This window comes from Prenolepis imparis, unplaced genomic scaffold (genome assembly GCF_030444845.1).
Source record: "Prenolepis imparis isolate NDT839.2.m4 unplaced genomic scaffold, iyPreImpa1.0 SCAF_4, whole genome shotgun sequence".
NCBI classification, from domain to species: Eukaryota; Metazoa; Arthropoda; class Insecta; order Hymenoptera; family Formicidae; genus Prenolepis; species Prenolepis imparis.
The window spans coordinates 6,037,929-6,058,146 of NW_028141162.1; the positions used below are offsets into that span (position 1 = coordinate 6,037,929).

The 20,218-nt window shown below is 43.8% G+C and overlaps 1 protein-coding gene across 2 annotated transcripts in view; it reads left to right on the forward strand.

The window, feature by feature from the left end:
- The window catches only part of Sema2a (Semaphorin 2a), a 190,023-nt gene that overhangs the window by 135,848 nt on the left and 33,957 nt on the right, over nucleotides 1–20,218 (forward strand). For both annotated transcript variants that reach the window (XM_083037281.1, XM_083037280.1), the window contains one exon: nucleotides 20,007–20,094. In XM_083037281.1, the coding sequence (XP_082893407.1) occupies nucleotides 20,007–20,094 (88 nt within the window). The remainder of the gene's footprint in view (nucleotides 1–20,006; nucleotides 20,095–20,218) is intronic.

The following is a 20,218-nucleotide window of genomic DNA, read 5'->3' on the forward strand; positions in this document are numbered from 1 at the left end:
AGCCATTGTACGCGGTTACAAATTCCGGCAAGGATACGGAGCCCGTTATACGAATCGTGGGTTGTTTGTTGCACGTATCTTTTCCTTACAATACGGAAAATCGTTACGTTTTTTTTTCTTTTTGGCGATATTTCTTCCTGCGAATCGGTCCGTTGCAGTTTCGCTTAAAATAGCCGTCTGAAAATAGGCAAACTATTTCGTGTATAGAACGGCCAACAATGAGCGTGAAAATCTTAGCACCGCTTGCGCGTGGTAATATTAACACAGGCGTCATCCTTCGCATTTACGATGATATCCCGCCAATTTCGTTAAAGACACGGAGAGCTACACCACTGACACGTTGACCGTCGACGGGATTGACAGATAAAATATAATAAACCGGAGATGCTCTAGTGTAGTCAATTAGATTTAAGCAATCCGTATCGTAGGTAGGTTTACGGACGATCAACGGCCGCAAATGTTGATAATCCCTGACCGAGGAGCCGACAGCCCATTTCTCGAGTTTGTGTTAACCGCAAACGTCAAGCGCGGCGATTCGTGTCGCTGTGATGTCGCACGCGCGCGCGCCGGCCGTCGTCAGATCGGTATGCGGCTTCCGGCACACATTTCCAGTAATCCTACGGCCGAAGAGAATCCGCCGATGAACATTGCAGCGGGGCGATATAGCGCATCTGTTACCTCGGCCCTGCGGAATGTTTGCGGCGAGAACGAACGTCCGAGCCCGGCCGAGACTTTGAACCGCTCTCTCGTCTCATTGTCCAACGAGGCCAGCCGCAAGATGCAATTCACGTGCAGAGGATCGTTCGTTAGAATTAAATGGCAATCGCGATATTGCATTAACAGACCGCGCATATATGCAGTTGTAAATTAGATGAACAAAATATATCGTACGAAAAACGAAGACGTCTATCTCTTTTTGCTGTTTTGTAAAATTAATAGTTCGAGTAAAATACATTTTCCTACTGTTGTCTCTTAATTAAACAAATTTTTTAAATGCATATAAGTATTAAATAAATATGAGATATGCGCGACATCGAATAAAATTCTCGCGACGCTCGTATAAAACTTCTAACTTTGCGGTGAGGAAAAAAAAGCGTTTTATTTTCTCTTGGCTGATTTCACCGGTTTTTTCTTTCCCACAAGAATCTCGGGCGCATTCGTAGCAAATAGGCGGTAAGATAGTAGTTCTTCCAGACACAGACGGTTGGCAATACCGTCCATAGAAGCAATGGAGATGATTTAAGACTACGTCGCCGTTTGGCGGGCGACCGCGCGCGACGACGGTTGTTTTCTTCCTGGCAATATCCTGGATCTTGTCCTACCCGAGTTTTCGACCTCATCCCTCGGGTATATGATTAGTGGCCAGTCTCTCTCTCTCTCTCTCCCCCCTTCGAACTTTCCACCGACGCGATAGCCGAGGTCAAAACCCCTCCTGATGGCGGATAATTCAATCTCGGGTCGTTCCTGCGGGTCGAGAGACTCCGACGATGGCCAGCCCCATAATCCTGGTGTTCCTGTCGACGTGTCCCGGCTTCTGTTCCCTCTCGCCCCTTTGTCTCTCTTTCCTTGTCCGGTATCCGAGAGACGACGCGCGTATACACAGGACTGGGATGAGGTTATCGACAGTAACCAGGATCGCTGGATTTTACATCAGATGTAATACCGTATAGGGTTACTGTACGTGGTCGCACAATGTGAGCAGGTAGTGGCGAGTATCCCCGCCTCGACGCGGGGTTTGTCTGCCGGGATGTTGCTAGACAGAAGCTGTCGAGAGCATACGCGTTCATGATGAGTGCGTGTGCGTGTGCGCACGGAAGATGTTGGGTCGAATCCGCCGATGGCCGTTCAAACAAACGACGATTAATCGACCGGAGATGAGAGATGCGAGTAAATCCCGCTGTCGAGCACTCGAGGCTTTGATATAAACCGCTATATTCCCTCGAGGCTATTAATGAGTCTTAACTCGAGCGACGGACTTCTCTCTCAAGGCCATGCCTCCGGTACTTTTGTCCTGCGTCTCGCAAAATTCATCATTAAGTGCGCGCATCGGTCTATTTAATCAGTTCCGGTATCCCTTTTAAGGAATTAATTGGCATCTTCGACCAACGTATTCGTATCGGTAAATATTATTATCGTCCATTTACGTGTGTAAATATTGTACAATTTTGCGGCGTTTCTATAGCGCGTATCTTCATTTCATGTTTCGGTGTACTTTAATCAGACAAGGCGAATATCATGCAGGATGTGATTACATATTGCATGTTATACAAAATTACTGTCTTGCACGAAACGCCGGCGAACGCACGCACAGCGACCGAAATTCCCTTGAATTAAACATGACTCCTAAGTAGTGATTCGAATTAGGATAGTCCCTGGCGAATCGTATCCATAACCATTCGGCATACCGGGCATGAAGAGGATCTTTGCGGCTCACGTAAAATAGGTATCACGACTGAATTAAACATGACCGACAAGTTCGGATTAGAGTTCGGTCCCTCGCAAAACCAACTTCCGGTCGATCGGCGCCGGCCGGGATCGATTATTATTAGCGGGGCTAGCGCAGCCAGCAACGGCGAAACCTGTCGATTCCAGATCCTATCGGATGTCCATTTGACGGCGGCAGCCGCGAATGTTCGATGCGAGACGCGGTCGGACGCAAGGAATCCGCGATTCGTTGGCAGGCGCGCCGCTTTAGTTTACGTACAATTGGATACGGCGTCTCTCTCTTTCTCGATTCGGGGGCCATCGTTTGATGCACCCAATCTGCGCACCCACGCGTGAAAAATAAATTGTGGAACGCGATCGCCGAAACGACGGAGTTTCTGTGGCGTGGCATGGCGCGGTACGAACGAATTCAATGGGAAAAAGAGACGACGTGGAGATGCCGGTACAGAGTGCAGGGTCGCGCAAAGGTTACTCGAGCCGTTACAAATGTGCAGAAAACGTTTTGGCCCGGACGAAAGCTTCCACGCTTCCGTGGACGGAATTCGTGGCAGGTTACCAACAGTGCCGCGGTTTCCCGTATGAGTGCGCGTAGGATTGCTACGTGGCTGCAATGTATACGAGAGAGAAACGTACGCACCACCCTCCTCCACCACCACCACCGTCCAAGCTTTTCGAATGATATATCACGCTGTGAATTGAAATAAAAATCCACCGGTTGCTCTCCCGCTTTCTCGGAAGATTCTTCGCGATATCGCGCGCTTCGCTGCGAATTTTCGGTACGCTGCTCGCGTAAAGTCTTCTCCTCTCCGAGTCTTACCGTTTTCCCGCACCTCTTGCCATTTCCGTTTCGCGAAGAAAACACACGGCGACGCGCAGACCCAAGACGGAAGACCCAGGGCACAATCCAAGAAAATTCGGTATGGATTACCTCGGTCAACTTTATTTCCTTAGGAGAACCCGCTCGCGCGCGCGCGCGCGCCGTCTTTCCTCTTCTCGCTCCATTTTCCGTTCGCTCGCCTCGACATGCAGATATGTCTCGTGTACACGAGAATATGCACACGGCGCCCGGGATTTCCCGCGCGGATCCCAATGCATTTTTATGGGATTACAGGTTCAAATTTATTAGAGTAGCGGAGAGAGCCGTGTGCATGCTGCCGTGCGCGAGAGCTCGTTGTCGCCGCGCGCTGTATGCAAGTTATCTGCGCGACGTTGCCTGGCGCCACTACTCCCCGGTATAATGTATTCGCGATACGAGACCGAAAAAAAAGCGCGGACGAGAATATCAAAACGCGCATAAATTGCCGGCCTTAGCCGCGGCTGTCCGGAACATATGATGAATGCGCGTGTATATGCGGGCTCGTCTCGTTGCCAACTCGGCGGTGCATCCCGCGCAAACCGCGGACAAATTCACGAGTCGCGAATCGCTCTCGCGGTGTGGAAATTCTCTCCTCTCCTTTTCTCTCCTCGTTTTGCTCGCGCCGATCTTCCATTTTTCCAATGTTCCGCTCGCGGAATACAGATAGTTTCCAAGCGCGATACTTTTCAAAGTTAAAAGTTATTCATATCAAAATGCACGTGTTGATTTACGGGCGTAGCAAAATCTATATGTTTTAGATTTCACGAATCCCATCAGTTATATGAACGTCATTTATATAAGTCGGCTTAATATTTCCCAACAGTGTATTTCTCATATTTTCTTCTTTTTCGTATTGTTTTATTATGTGTTCTTTGCTACACTTTTGTTTTTCGCTAATTATCTCATATTTTATGAATTTTACATATTTCATGTTATGTTTTTATTTTTGGTACGTTTTATTTTGCCGTATTTTTTGTTATTATACCCAACAGGGAGTATTATTTTTAACAGTGAGTTTAAGAATCGTCGAGTAACAAAGATTGCAGGAAAGAAAAGCGCATACGTTACACAACGGAACGAGAAAACGGACTCGCTCGCAAGGAAGAACCATTATTCTTTTGAGAGCTTCTCATTCTTCAGATTGAAGGCTCTATACAGCGTAGCCGGATAACCCCCATTAAAGCGAATCGCGTTGAAAAAGACCGCCGTAAATATGGTGGAAACCGATTTACCCCTTGGGGCGCTTCTAAGTCAGAATTGACCTGGATTTTTGCAGAAAATGTCACTGCTTCACCAAAATAGCTCTCTAGCATTTTCAAATTTTCAATCATTTTTCGTGTGTGTCCGTTTGTGTAAGTAATGCATACCTTTTTACATACGAGATATTTTTATAGCACTATAAAATCGTATAAATTTATTATCAACTTTTATTATATTCTATAGACTCTCGCGATTTTTATGCTTTCTCCTTTTTTCGTATCATTTCCTTATATATTCTCGTTACATTTAATTATATATTTATTTCCTTTTGCAATATCAATTTAACACCATGTTATCTTTTTTGAGAGAATTAATTTCCAGAACAAAATAATATATTATTATTATACTAGCTTTTGTTAAAAATGTTGAAAAAAAAACAGTGTTATCTTTAGGCAAACGGCTCGATATAACTTAAACCGATCACGATTCCTGTCCGATGTAAATCGAGAGATGTTCCTCGAAAGGCTACGGCGCGCATATCGATATTCGCGAGCGCGTCGCGTACGCGTTAGTTACGTCGACAATATCGATTTGCATAAATCGCAAGAGCGCGCGTTCCTCTCGGAACGGAATATCGAAAAATAAATGGCGCCTTGTTCGGAGTCGAGTCTCGGAAACGCGATCCCGAATACTCACTGTCTGGAGAGACGCTAATAAATCTATGCGCGAGGGAAAAAGAAAGACGAACGACGGTGGGCGGACAATTAATTAAGTACAGGCCGTGCGCGGGTTAAAGTATGCTGTCCCACTTTTCGTAATGCCGGGAATAATTCACGGGAACGGTTTGGGATTTAGCTACGGCGTCCTCTTCTCGGGCAGCATCGACGAGCGACCCGGTCTTTCGCTCCATCTCTATACCTGCGCCTCTATTTATTTGCTCTTCAAGTCCGTAGATTGCTGCGATTGCGGATGCAGTAGTGCGACGGTATATATTTCAGCCCGAATCTCGAGCGGGGAATAGGCACAGCAGCGTCTCGTTGACTCGCCCGAGACACAAAGCGCGCGCGACTGAAAGTGCATGCTAATATTTTGCCGACCCGCTTCCGCTTCTGTTTCCTCGCCTCTTTATTCGCTCGTCGTCCGTACCTACCTCAAGAATCGCGAGTTTTTTTAGAGAATTGCTGTGATGGAAGCTGAAAAATATTGGGACAATCGACGAGATATTTATTCAAAACGACATTAAAAAATTGTCGGACTAAACTCGGCAATTACTACTTACGTGATTGAAAATAAAATGTCGATTTTTATTGCAATCTCTTTATCTCAAAATAAATATGTGAAAAAGATTTACGATGAAGCGGGAAAACAAATAGAATTAACTCGCTGCCGATTGAAATATTATCTGCACAATATATGTAGAGGAGGATTATGGGTGCGATTTCAAATTTTTGGTGGTTTGTACGATAATCTAGGGATGAATAAATCATGAGTATTTTAATAGCGTAAGCGCAATATCGTCGACGAATAATTTACTGATAATTCGCGCGCGCATATTGCTACGAAATGATGTGAGGCGCGGTTAAAATCGCCAATTATCGATTATCATCCCCCATCATCCCGAGTATCAATCGTAATTCGTGGAAACAAATTTCGACTCTCCCTCTCTCTCTTTCGTGTTGATTTATTTCAATTCGCTAGCTACGCAAGAGTCGAAATTACTTGTCGCGAAGATTTTATCACCTCGAACGACAGGTGGAGAATGAGAGTCATCGCGTTACATTTTCGCGTGATTTCATACTCTCGCGTTCAGACGCGATCGGGTAACTTTTGTAGACGATTCGAGCGGCTCGGGCCATCTGGTGCGCTATCCTGGCGGGTTATTATCGCGGCGCAATCAACCCTATCCGCTCGTACGTGGGCACGTTTCCATGCAGCCCTCGCCCGTCCCCTTATCGGGCGCAATAATGGAAACTACGTCGTCGATTCTATTTTCTCTCCCTCGGGAACCGCCGACCGCCCTTTCCCCGGTACCACACCGGCATACGGGACCCTGGCGGGTCGCCGCGCTCTCTCTCTCTCGGTACAATAATGGTTATTTATTAGCGCTAAATCAAATGCGTTAGCGCGCGCGGCTGTACAGCGCAAAGCCAATATATATGATAATGGTGATAATAATTCTGGAAGTGAGCGCTTTGCGCGGATCGACTATTCTTCAAATTCCACCGTCGCAATAGTTTCAAAAGGGTGGAAAAAAGTTTAACGCGAAATGAGTCATTCGATGTTCAATGTGTGCAAATTTGACGGTTTTAAAATTCAAAGAGAAAATATAAAACATATACGGTTACTTTGAATATAAACGACGAGTTATTTTTTGTTATATACCTAGGCGAAGCGCGCGCGTTTTATTTCTCTTCGAAGTTATTAATACGTAATTAATATTTAGGATCAAGAAATGATTTGGAAACGGGAGATGGAAGAGAGAGAGAGAAAGGGGGGAGGCGTGCGTCAGCATCGAACAATAATTGATGACGGCCCGCACAATAATGAGAATTCGCTCCATTACCGTTGATTATACGATGGTTACCACGTCATTCTACCTAGGCTCTCTATACCGCCTGTCGGACCAGAATCTAGCAGTTCCGATATTGACGTAGAGTACGCTGACCGTATACCGTTAATATCATCGCGAGTTCTGAGTTTTAGCGAAGCTCTGTAATTGTACGAAGCAGTATCGTAGCAAACCGCGAAAGCAAAGGCATTCCTTCGAGCGAACGAAACCACTTCCGCTAGCGCGGACAAAAGGCAATCTCTGCGCTTCGTCCGATAGTCACGCGCGCGTTGCGTTGTTGGAAATGTATGTACACGCTGACTCTCGACCGCTCTCGCGCAATATAATCCAGCACCAGCACGGGATAGTCGCCGGTTTAACGTTCGCATCTGCGTTTCGTATGCAAAATACGTAAAGTGCACCGAGCATCATGAGGCGACGCGACGCGACGCGACGCGCACACAGGAAACGAAAGAGACGAGAGAGGGAACATCTTTCGTTTCTTCCAACGAACCGACCTTCAACCTTCCCTCGCGCGGTCATGTAAAGGGGCGACAACCTGTCCGATGCAGATTGCGCCCGCAACATTCGTCACCGCCCCTCCCTCGCTCACGTGGAGCCAGTCTGTTCTTGGATGGCGACGTGTAAACATGGCGATGTAATAGCGAGCAGCGTGTGGTCCCCGACCGGGTTGGTATTGTGTATGCATACTGATGTTTCATTAGCCTACTGTTCATGTGCCGTTCTCGTACTGTCAATCAAGTACTCTACCCTGCGGCTACTCCTCAGTTCGAGCAGCCGGGGCAACGAAGCTCTCTCTCCTGGCGTCGCCGTTAGGATCGCTTTATAAGGGGATTACAATTATCCGATGTTTGATTAACTCTCCCTTCCCTAAGCCGCGATACTGCAATCTGCTTAGGGGGCGCGTTACATCCCGGCCTCGCCTTTCCATTCCGGACGATCGCGAACGTCGTCGCCGCCGCATCGCGCCGATTGCGGCGCGATCCGCGGTATAATTCATTGCGATGCAATTTGCCACGGGCTCATTGGCCTCCGAAATTGGAATCTGCTTAATCCGCGGTAGCGGATGAATTTTCAAGGTGTGTTTGACGCAGCTGCCGCGCGCAGAAACCGAGATCGTGCCCTTGTGCTGCTGCTGCTGCTGCTGCTCGTCAAGCGGCGCAAATCGCATTGGCTTTACAAAGGGATTAAAATCACGCAATGTTTGATTACCCTTCGGCAAGAGTTGATTAGCGAGTATCGTTAAGATCGATATATCTGCCGGCGAGCGGAGATCGCGCGCGGAGATGAACAGCTGGTTTAAACGTTGACGTTCGGCCAATCGGCATGGACGATTGTCGAACTGCTGCGGTTGTCGTGAATGGACATGGACATGATTCTATTCCGCTTGTAATGGCCAAGTCCCGTGCACATTTCCGCAAATGTCAATAGTGTTACGCCTGAGCGCACGTCGGCGTAAACCCTGCTACGACCGCGATTGCTCTATCGCTATATTTATATTTCACGACACTTTGAAATTTAAATAAAGCTCTTTGAATTGTAGCTCTTTGAAATGGCGCGCGAAGTGGGCTTGCTGCAATAATAATCGGCTATTGGAATCGTTTTATAAAGGGATTACAATTACTCGATGTTTGATCACATCCCCCCCCCCCCCGAGCTTACAATCTGCTTCAAGTTGCATTACGTATTCAAGTGATGTATACGCAACAGAAACTCGCGAGTGATAGTGTAATAACATAATAACACCTCTCATTATTACAATATTGATCGTACTTTACAATTATCCCAGAGTACTCATTTCTTTGAGCAATAATTTTACGTTTTTCATAAGACAGAACTAAACATGTCAAATGAAGTTTTAATTGTAAACTCGATATATAATTATTTCATAAAATATCTATTTGAAATTTATCTGTTTGCAATTTCGTGATAAAAAAAAAGTATTAGTAGACACATTTATTATCAAGGGGATTACATTGTTCGGGTACAACGTTTTTACTATTTAAACAGAAAAGTGAAATTTGTTACATCGACAACACGGGCTTTTAGTGTACGATTTAAAATTTGCAGAATAAAATGTAGACTGTACAGCTGCGTTCAAAAAAATACGATTAAATGCGATATGTGTTGTGTGTCGCAGTAAGAATACTTGAAATAATTGTTTTACATACCTATATCGTTTTCAAAAAATAGCATTGTTTTGTCGGATACATATGTATTATATATATATATTTGCATCTATCTATATACAGAATAGTTATCTGTGCGAATCAGTCACTAAAATCCGTTTGATTTGAATAAATATCGCTATTACGCGCATGCTAATGTTTGATCGCAGTTGCGAAAATACGATCCAATTTAATATAAATTAGCGTATCAGGTAATAAGACAGATAGCTGCACAATATTTGTTTTTGATCTGGCTCGATAGTGATTGTTGGAATATCATCAACTCTCGATTGCTTTTGTTGAACTTCGCAATTGAGTTCTTCGCCTGCGGCTCCCCTGCGAATCGGTGGTTCCATTGCACTCGAAAGATCGTTATCGCTTTGTTCACTCCGCTTTATATAAGAGAATTAACATTATTCGCCGATTGATTTTGTGCTTACAACATGACTCGCTCCAATTGCGTGCAGTCGTGTGTTTACGCTGGCTAAATTTGCGGGCAAGATTTTAAAATCACAAAAGCGAGAGATAAAGGATTTTTATATTAATTCTATTCATATAATAATGATTTATATTTTTTATTTTATTTTTTATATATTTTGTTACATTTTATTTGATTGCTCGCATATTTAATTATTTTGTGTATATAAGTATACATATGTGTGTGTGTGTGTGTGTGTGTATTTATGATTAATTCTTTCAATGGTTATGAGTCAAACGACTTTTATTCGATTAAACGAAACTCCGTTTTCTGATCGGAGATTATTTTATAAAGAGATGACAATTATAACGTGTTTATCTTTGTGAATGGCACAAGTTAATTAACTGGCTACATTGTGTAAACTATTACGGCAACAATACATTTGGAATGACTTAGTTGATCATTCGCAGTCGATTATATTATGAAACATTTTGTATATAACAATAAATAAGATGTCAATTACCAGTCGCATCTATTGATATACTAATGAAATGTAAATCAGATAAATTATTTGCCATCGTAATTATATATAGGAATAATATATCTTTATTAAAGAAAATTAATTACGTTCTTAATTCATGTCGTTATTATGATGTACTATCGTCGTCATCCATTAATTTATCTCAACCTAAAGCTGCAAGAGGGGAGTTAATGGGAACGATATTAACTTTCATATCCAGTATTTTTCTCTGCAAATACATTTATGAGGGAAATATATTTCGTCCCGCCGTTGTGTTTTCTTCGAGATAAGTGAAAATTTACCGCGTTAGAAATATTTTTTCGTGCCTTTGTGGTGTGAAAAATCTGCGCGCCCTCCATCTCGGCGAAAAGGGGCGTAGGATTAGTAGCCGCGGGACATTTTGCGGAGGTCATCTATCTGATCTCAAAAACGGATCTCTCCGTCGTGGGGATGCGCGTCGTCCTTGTTTGTGCCCTACGAGGGTCAGTTCTGTGCGAGGGAGTTGGCGGGCGAGGGAACGAGGCAAGGGTGAGAGAGGGGAGGTCGGTTTGTGCAACGTGTGTGATTACGTTGGCAATTACTCCCACCCCCGAGACTCAGATCGAGGTGGCCGCACTCGCCTCCTCTCTGCCTTCACCCCATCGGTCTCGCCACCCCGACGGCGGAAGGGTTGTAACTCGTTATTAGCGAGGAGCGGCAGCGGCGGGAGAGGTGATTACAGCCCCCGAAGTAGATTCGCCGACGATGATAAACGCGAGTCTGCAGATCCGATCACGGGCCCAACCCGTTCTCTCTTTCTCTCCTCTCTTCTCTCGCGCCTGTCCTCCCCCTTTTCTCTCTCTTTCTCTGTCTCTTCTCTATTATTTTCCGTACATCGATTCTCTTGTCATGCTGCGATGCTCTTTTTTCTTTTTTCCTTTTCGATCTTGAATCTAATTCTTAGCAATCTAAGAAATTCTAAAAAAATTATAATAGATCGGTTTATTCCTGTTTTTATGTTCTTTTTTTCCGATTAAAACATTTTTCTGATAAACATCTGCGTCGGAATATAATTTTGCGTAATAGAGACGAAACGATTCTATTAGATTGCGAAGAGAAATAATCTAAATTCGATCCAATATTTGGCATTGAACTTGTAACTAAAGTATAATGGTGAGACCATATATAAACCAATAAACTTGCGCGAAGGATTTATTATGAATTCATGAGACATTGATATAGAGTATATTGCGTAAATGTGTGTAGTAAAGTACGATATTTCTGCCCCGCTGGATTTTACCTCGAAATATTAAACCGCAGTTTTTTTTAAATTCATGGGAGCGAAGAGAGAAGAAGCTTTTATTTTGAAACCATAATATTAGCTCGCGAAAGCTACGCGTCTAAATCTGAGTGAGATTCGTACCTCGATCTCACGCTCGTTAGGAGATTTAGCAATAACGATGAAAGATTTTGATACCCTAGCATACGAGATTAGCGCAAAGAAGGGAAATCCGAGAGTGGAATGAATTGCGGATTCGGCGGAAGATGGGCTGCTGTGCGGGAGGGGTCAATAAGAAAGGAGAATCCTCGAGGCCAGTCGGAAAGATATATATACATATATATGTATATAATATATATGTGTGTATGTATGTGTGTGTGTGTATATATGTCTCTCAAGTGGATTCTTTCATATTCCATTCAAGTCCAAGTCGAGAATGCGCCATAGAAAAGCTCTGAAGAGCCCTCTAAAAATGACTGCGTCTCTTTCCTCGCGCGCGCAGGAAGGAAAAGGTAGGTATTAGGTGGGCTCGATGTTGGAAGAGGAAGAGGGGTAGTGACTGCACGTTGCGCTGGCTGTAGTGACGGTAGCCGTACGCGTGGAACGAAAAGATAACGCAATTTATTTCAGACTTTATTCATCCTCTTTCATTCCCTTCTTTCGTTCGCGCCGTACGGTCCGGCCGTGGCGAAGCAGCGAAAATTCTCCGCGTCTTCTTTTTGTTTCTCCCTCTCTCTTTTTTTTCTATTTTCCGCCGCCCGCTTCGCTTTTTATCCACATCGCCGCCGCCATCTCTGACGCCGATACCCTTGTCGGCGAGGATATTTTAATATGCGCTCAGCACACTGTTTATGAGACTTTATTGCGAGCGATAGACTTTGGAAGTCACTTTGAGTGACCAGGCATAATCGATGGCTGATAATCTCTTTTCGATAATCTTTTCGCATAAGAATATGAAATGGAAATCTTTACAGAATTGATACGGAAGAGATAGTCTTTTCTTTCTCTCTCCTTTGTTTCTTCCCTGTATAAATAATTAATGTTAAGTAAAAATCGATTTAAGTGATATATGCCTCTCTTCTCTCTTCTATATCGTATCAGGGACTCGATTCTTGAATTCACCCGCAAGAGAAACGTATACGCAAATTCGGCTCTTACAGAAAAGTTGCAAGTTGATTGGCTATCGCATGGCTTTTAGCCAATTAACTTGCAACTTTTCTGTAAGAGCCGAATTTGCGCATACGTTTCTCTTGCGAATGAATTCAAGAATCGAGCCCCAGGTCGTCGATACGATAACGTGTCTGTCAAGTGCAGCGGAGTTCTCGTGCGCGAAAATGCCGGAATAAACAATTGAATCGAGCATTAACGCAATGGACCAATCGGGACGCTTATTATTATTGAGGTTCGGCTGTGACTGTTGCAGTATCGAACTGAGAGCTGTCAACCCGTGTGGCGGCGGTCGCGCGCGCTGTAATTCGCTTTTCGACCAATCTCTATTTTATATATCGCTATGTTCATCGCTATGCCGACATTACGAATGCCAACCATTTCATGTAACTCGACTTTGACATTACTCGTAACAAATGTTTCAAATATTTCCCTCGATGAGTTAGAATATTTTTAATCGTGTTTTACCTCGCTTTTACACGCAATTTCCAACGGCATATTTAAACGCGATATTTAAATTGCGCGATGGAACGTGCAGTTTTATATATTGATCTCTTGTGTGGATTATTTCAGTTTTAATTCAGGAAAAAAGAAGACACTTTCGAAATTGATTCGAAAATAGGATATACCTATGTACTTGATTTTTTTCATATTTAATAATATACATTGATGGATAATTTGAGTCTTTGACTGTAAACAATCAAAATGTCTTCTAAATATAATATTTCTTTATTAAAATAGCTGTGTATTATACATAGATATCCGACTTCTTTTTCCGGAATGACTTTCTCTCAATTGCATGTTTTGACTCCGCGCAACTTGACCAATTATAGCAAGAGGATATCGTGCTACCAATTAAGCAAGTTTATAGTTCACTGTGAGGAACTATCAAGGAGCTCATGTTCGTACCAACTAAGAATGGTGGAAGGGCGGCGGAAGGGAGGTCAGAATGATGTTTCCACTTCGTGCTTCTGATACGTGACCCACGGAGTAAACCTGATCCAAATCTGGTACAACTATACGATGGCGATGCATTAACCTAATGAGCCTTTAACTAAATTGAACTGTCATGCTAATAGAATTGTGTACGGAGTTTAGGGCAATATCTCGTTGTAACCGTCGAACTTGGTATTCTCGTTGATGAATTTTCATTAATATTTAACTCATATGTGAGAAAATTATAAAGTACATATTCGAAAAATAATTCTAAATTGATAAACGTGCGTATAGATCGACCTATCAAAATGTCAGTCATTTATCCTAAACACTTTTTTAAGCTTAGGGCTATTATCTAGATTAAAATATTCGATAATCAAATTCTGCGAAATAGACGATCGTGCGAGTGCGACAGTGAGGGCGGATAGGATAAATAGACGGATAAAAAAGGAGAGAAATAGAGACAGAAGTGTCTCGGGAAGAGGGTTGATTAATGAGAAGGGCGTGACGTGGCGGTGCGCCGCGCACCAGCCACGCTTTGCCCCATTTCATCTCCGCTTTCACCCTCTCTTACGTCGCTCTTTTGGATTCTCTTTTTTTGCTCCCCTTCTTTTTCTCTCACGCTCTTCTGCTTCGTCATACCTATGTTACACTTACTTTGTCAACGAAACCGTTCTTTCGCTCCTCCTTCGTTTCTTTCTCTCTCTCTCTCTCTCTCTCTCTCTTTATACACGCGCCATTCCGCCTAGAGATCGACTGATATTTCTATTTCAACCTTCGTTGCTCTCTCGAATTTTCGCATTACCGCGCTTTTCCGCGATTACGTTCCGCAACGCTGTTTCTTACCCCTCGTACTTTCTCTCCCTATGATTTCGCGGTTGCAAACGATTCCCTCGAATACCTCCTCGACGAGTCGTTCATTCACGTTTGTCGGTTTATTAGACAAACGGGTCGGAAAGAGCGGCGGGTTATTATCAAGACCAACGCCGCGAGACCCTCGCCCCCTGCATTTGCGATACGGCGGCGGCGGTATCCGTTCTGAGAACTGCTTTCTCCGGTTGACTACCTCCGCCTTCTCCACATTTAATCCGCACCCTCTCTTTTCTCCCACCAGTCGAATCTATAACCGAGGTAAAATAGGGACTCGCACGCACCTGGCAACCTTCGATCGGAACCTCGTACCGCGCGAGGGTGAAGCGAAATCGTAATTCCGATCGTCGTCATAGTTACGCCAAAGCGGCTTGATTTCTACGCGTGCTTCGAAAAATGGAACCCCTCGATACTCTTAATTCTTGTCGGCGATATTGCAGCAAGCACGGAGAGAGAGAATGTCGATTGAAAGGGTCGTTTCGACTGTACATGTCATAATGTTCCTTCTAAACGTCATTTCATTTAAAATCCCTGAAGCTCTGAAATATCCGCCGCTGTTTCCGTCGAATTCGATTAAACGGCAAGTATTGACCGCGCGTTCTATGATCGATACTCGATGGAAAGTTTGCACAATGCCCAGCGGCGTTCGCGCCGGGGACTTTCGGTTTCGAGAAGAGTGTATTGTCGTGTCGAGGTCCGGCGAATCCGCAAGCGGGGGTAGACGAGTTCCAAACATGTCAATTCTGTCAAGAGCCGCGACCGAGATGGTCGAGTATGTGCGCATACATACGCTTGACCCTTCTCCCATCCCTTCTCACGCCTGAACCAACTCCTGACAGATACGAAGGATAGAAGACGCGTTTCACACACCGGATAAAAGGTCCTCGAAACGCGTCAGCAGGTCCTATCCCACGCGATGATCGTGCCTTGACCGAGGAGCGATAGCGAATCGAAACCCCAGAGACATTTGATCTCCCTCCCCTTTTCTCTCTCCTTGTTGTATCGTGTTACCTTGTCCTGAATTTTGTTCTATGGACCATCTGCACCTTCGATTACAAACAGATTTGATTTAGTTTGCGTACGCGATCGAAAAGTGAGTACTTTACGAAGAAGAATATATATTTGTTAAAAATATGACACGCGTTTTGATTTATGACACTTTATGTGAATTGCGAGAGCGTTAGACAATTACTTTACCGTTATTACGGTTTTTACCGCTGGATAATTTGTTAATCTCAAACAAAAGAGTTCTCTCGACATAAAACGTTTCTTTGCACATTAAATCTATTAAATCTATTTGATCACTTGCACCGTGTGCACCACATTCAGAATGTATCTCATTTTTCAAAGTCAGAGTGCGGTACGCATGAGATGGATTGTGAGAAGCTAAAAAGGGCACTTTTGTAATTGAAATTACCGGGATGGAGAATATTTTCGCTATCCGCCGCGGGTACGACGGTATGGCACCTTGCCTCGGGCTCAAGGGATTAAAATAATAATAACGTTGGAAATTGGACATGGTCGCGGCGACGGTGGCGGCAGTATACCCTCGTAATCTTTGGCGGCCATATGCCGGTGTCAGCTGGAACGAAGCCAGACGAATGTAAAAAATGATCGCGCGCCTAATCTGCCATTGTGCGGGCTGAGTTGGGACCCACACACCGGCCTAACTTTATTCAATTGCAACCGTGGCTCTCTCTTTATGATTTCGCATATCCGTCCGCACGAGAGAGTCCGATAGAGAGCGAGAAAGGGATCGCAAATATTCGTTCTGCACGTGCCGCAAGATTCGTTCGATTGCCAATAAGACGCGCCGCATAAATCTGCCGTAAAGATCAGTTGCGAACACGAAAAACGATCGCGCGGCTTCATATTCAACGTCGTTATCGTCGGAAATCGCGCATGGCGAACTCGAATCTCTCGGGCGCAAGTTTTTCCAAAAATAACCACCGGTTTCCCGTTATCGCCCTCGAAAACATTGTCTCATTGATTTTATATCATCGGGAATCCGCGTAATCCGCGCGGCCGCGCTGATTTTTCTCGCACGAAGCGAACTGAGTTCTCAACTAAAATCGATTTTAAATCGATTCGCGAAGAGGCGAAGCGATCTCTCAAACGCCATCACGACGAGAGCAATAAACTTCCTAAAATTCCCTCATCGACTATGCCAACTCTCATCTCGTTGGCTTCCCCGTTCACCTTTATCGATTCAATTCAGCGCGATATTGTTTTTCACGACTAATAATCTCGCTACTTTCCATTACCTGCTCCATTTACATACAATTGTCGATGTGGCGCGTTTTCTTATTTATGATTTATGTAATACTCGAATTTTTGTTTCCCATGAACGCTGCGAATTTTAAATGGAAGAGAATGAATTATATACACGTCCGAATTGGCGAAAAGTATCAAAGATAAATTTTCGCAAATATGAAATATTATCAAATTTTTTTCGGTTTTTATGCCAAATTATAATTACAACTATCTAATTTTGGATGCAGAAAGAATTGATTAAATTCGTAATGGAATTTGTTCTCTGATTTTGTATGTTGGCAAAAAATTAGAGCCCGTGGATGAGATACACGGTAAAATAACGCTATATAGGATATATCAAATAAGTTTTTCAGAAAGTCGGATTATATATTTATTGCTCGGACCAAAACCGGATGCTCTGCAAACGGCGATTAAAAGCTTTCGCAGAAATGCATTTACATGCAAAAACGTGTACGCAAGAATTGGAGCATGACGTGAACGTACACAGAGAGGATTTAAAGAGCGAATCGTCCTCTCGTTACATATTGAGATTCTAAAGTCGGCGGGATTTAAATACGGTATTAACGATCGTTTGACTAAAAACGAGCTCTATTTCAAATTTACGTGGGATTAACGTAGAATCTAAAACAACGTTTATATCCTCAAATTCTCGAAATAATTTCCAGTATCTCGTTTAGCTCGACAAAACAGATTATTAATTAACAACTCTTATTTTCATAAGACAACTGCAAGTGCGTATCTTGTATTATGTATGTACACATACCTATATAGGTAATATTTGTCAAGCTAAACGAGACGCTAGAAATTATTTTGGGAATTAAGGACATAAATATTGTTTTATATATGTAATCATAAAGGATTGTCTGGATAAAACCATTGGATTTCCGAATCAAGAAAATAAAGAAGAATTTATACGTTTATTAGCCGATATATTTGTGATAGCATGGGTTTCTACGTTTCCACCCTCCGTTTTTACAACCCTCCTTTTTTTTTACGAGATATACGGCCGCAAGATTCGTAACGATTCCGGATCGCTAATACTCTCTCGGCGCGTGCTTAATTAAGAAATACTGTAAACGTTGTTAGGCCGTTGTGTGCCGGAACCACCGAATCCAAATGAATGGTTTCCGCAACTAAGGTCGTTAGAGCATTATCACGCACCGTTAACAACCGTCGATTAGCGATTGTATCGTCCCTCCAAGTTCGGAGTGCGCGTTCTTATATGGGAGAGCGTTGCAAGTAATTTACGATAAGTAGATGTTTGTGCGCGCACGTGTACACCGGCGTGTGGACGTCTTTTAATGGCGGTAAATTACACGACGGCAAATATTTGTCAGAGAACCCAGCGCAGTGGCACCATATGTTTCTCCAACGCATCAATATTGAACGATTAATTATTTATATTATGCGCGTATCGTACAATTAATTAAGCAAATATTGGCACGCAATGCAGTCGAAAACAATGTAACAATTATCGAATAATTATGAAACAGTTGGAAATTATAAAACCGTACAAAGTTTTAATTGTGTGGTCGCGTCGTACGTGTTAACGAAATATATGCTGCGAGAGAACAATTATATATATATATATATATATATATATATATATATATAATATATATGTACAAGTATATAAATTACTTACATTGGCGACGGGATTGACTACATATATCTTACAGAGCGATTTTGTTGAATGAACCTAAAGTGAATACACGAGACACATTATTACTATATAACGCAGAGTATATATTCGCCGTATGACATAAATAACGTTGCTCCAAAGGGGCCTCGCTCTCTGTTTGTATAAATAGAATCTACACGTCGCGCGACGACGTTTACTCCATTAACAATTTCAGCGGTATAGCCGGTTTTATCGCGGGTCGAAAATAGAAGCGTTTTCGCGCGAACGACACATCAGGACGCAACAGTTGTATTAACTCGGATACACAACGAGCGGCAGGTGCAACCGTGTCGTTTTACGCGAGCGAATAGAATTTTATTACGACGATAAGATGAGAATATAACTCTTGCACTTGAAATATGCTTGGATCGCGTCGAGATGCGAACGAGTTGCGAGCGAATTTAGAGGAAATCGGTGGAAAAAGAGAAACGGGATCGCGTGAATATAAATTTCAAAGTCTCTCGAGACACACCGGTCTAGGAGTCGTGGTTTATCTGAGCCGATCTAACGAGCTATGGCACACATTGGTTTTGAATAAGTCCGACATTAGAGGGAGCGCGGCGTAACGTGGGTCGTTTTGCGGAGATAAAACGAGATCGCGTTTTTGCATCCCCCGTGCACGTTTACGGAGGAGAGAGGAGAAACGGTTTGGTTAGCACGTGAAGAAGAGAGATAGAGAAAGAGAAACGGGGAAAGAGGCACGGAACACAAGGGATAGATGCGGAGGAAGAGTAGCTCTGTTCCAGAATAGGAACCCCTTTCATTCGACGTCAGCCCCTCTTGATACCGTATAAAATATAGTATTGTTCGCGCTCTGTTAGTTCAGAGTGGAACGAGTATATTTAGAAAGGGGCGGCTTTCTTTCATATGTTAAGCAGATCAGTGTCGATGAGATAGAAAGGAGTGGAAGAGGATGGCGAGAGGGGGTGGCGACCGTTCTTTCTCGTGACGTTCCAGCGGGCTGGTCCGTGAATTTTATATGCACTCTAGCTCTCTCGACGTGCAAATGATAATCGATTTGACTTAATACCCTTAAACAACCCTGCCACGACTATCGCACTTGCGCAATATGTCCTTTCTTTTGTTAAAAAAATATATGAAATATATATCCTCCCATTTTCACGGAAGCTTTTTGCGGAAACTGGGAAAAAAAAGTTAAATGCCTGCGCTATCGTTCGAGAATTTGTCCCAAGGCAGAAACTCGCGCATTTACATCGAAGACAATAGCAAAAGTTCTTCCCGCAGCTTGCTCAGCTCGCTGATATCAATTCGCGCTATATTGATCTTCAACGTTTCCGCGCCGCGGATTTCAGCTATAGCGGAATTCGCGCTAGCCGATAGAACGAAAATGTCGAGCGCGCGTTACGTGCCGTGTAATTCCGACGAGTTTATGGTAGAGATAAGTCAGAGTTGACTTTAGCCGGATTACCGGCGCGCGCGCGGGGTCGACAGAGGGTGGAAAGGGGGAGGGGGTGGTGAGTTCGCCCCTTACTATCCGGCCGTTATTATAAAAGTCATAATGAAAATCTAACGATCCCCCGGCAAGCGAGAGCGGGCCGCGACGCGGCGTTTCCGCGCCGCGGAAAATGAATTTCGCCATGCTACGACGTCGCGTTTAATCCCCTTATTTACTTTTGCTTTCAGAACACGTGCGCGAATTCAGCTGCGGCATGCTGTACTACAGGACGCTCTATCTGGACAGTAAGAGGGACGCCCTATACGTCGGAGCTATGTAAGTAGAACTTTTTTCCAGCTTCGTAATAAAATGTCACGCCATGAAAATCCCCGGGAAAAGTTGCCGCGCGCGTTTTCCCTCGTCAAAGCCTGAGGACAGAGGTATTACGTCAACGCCGCTT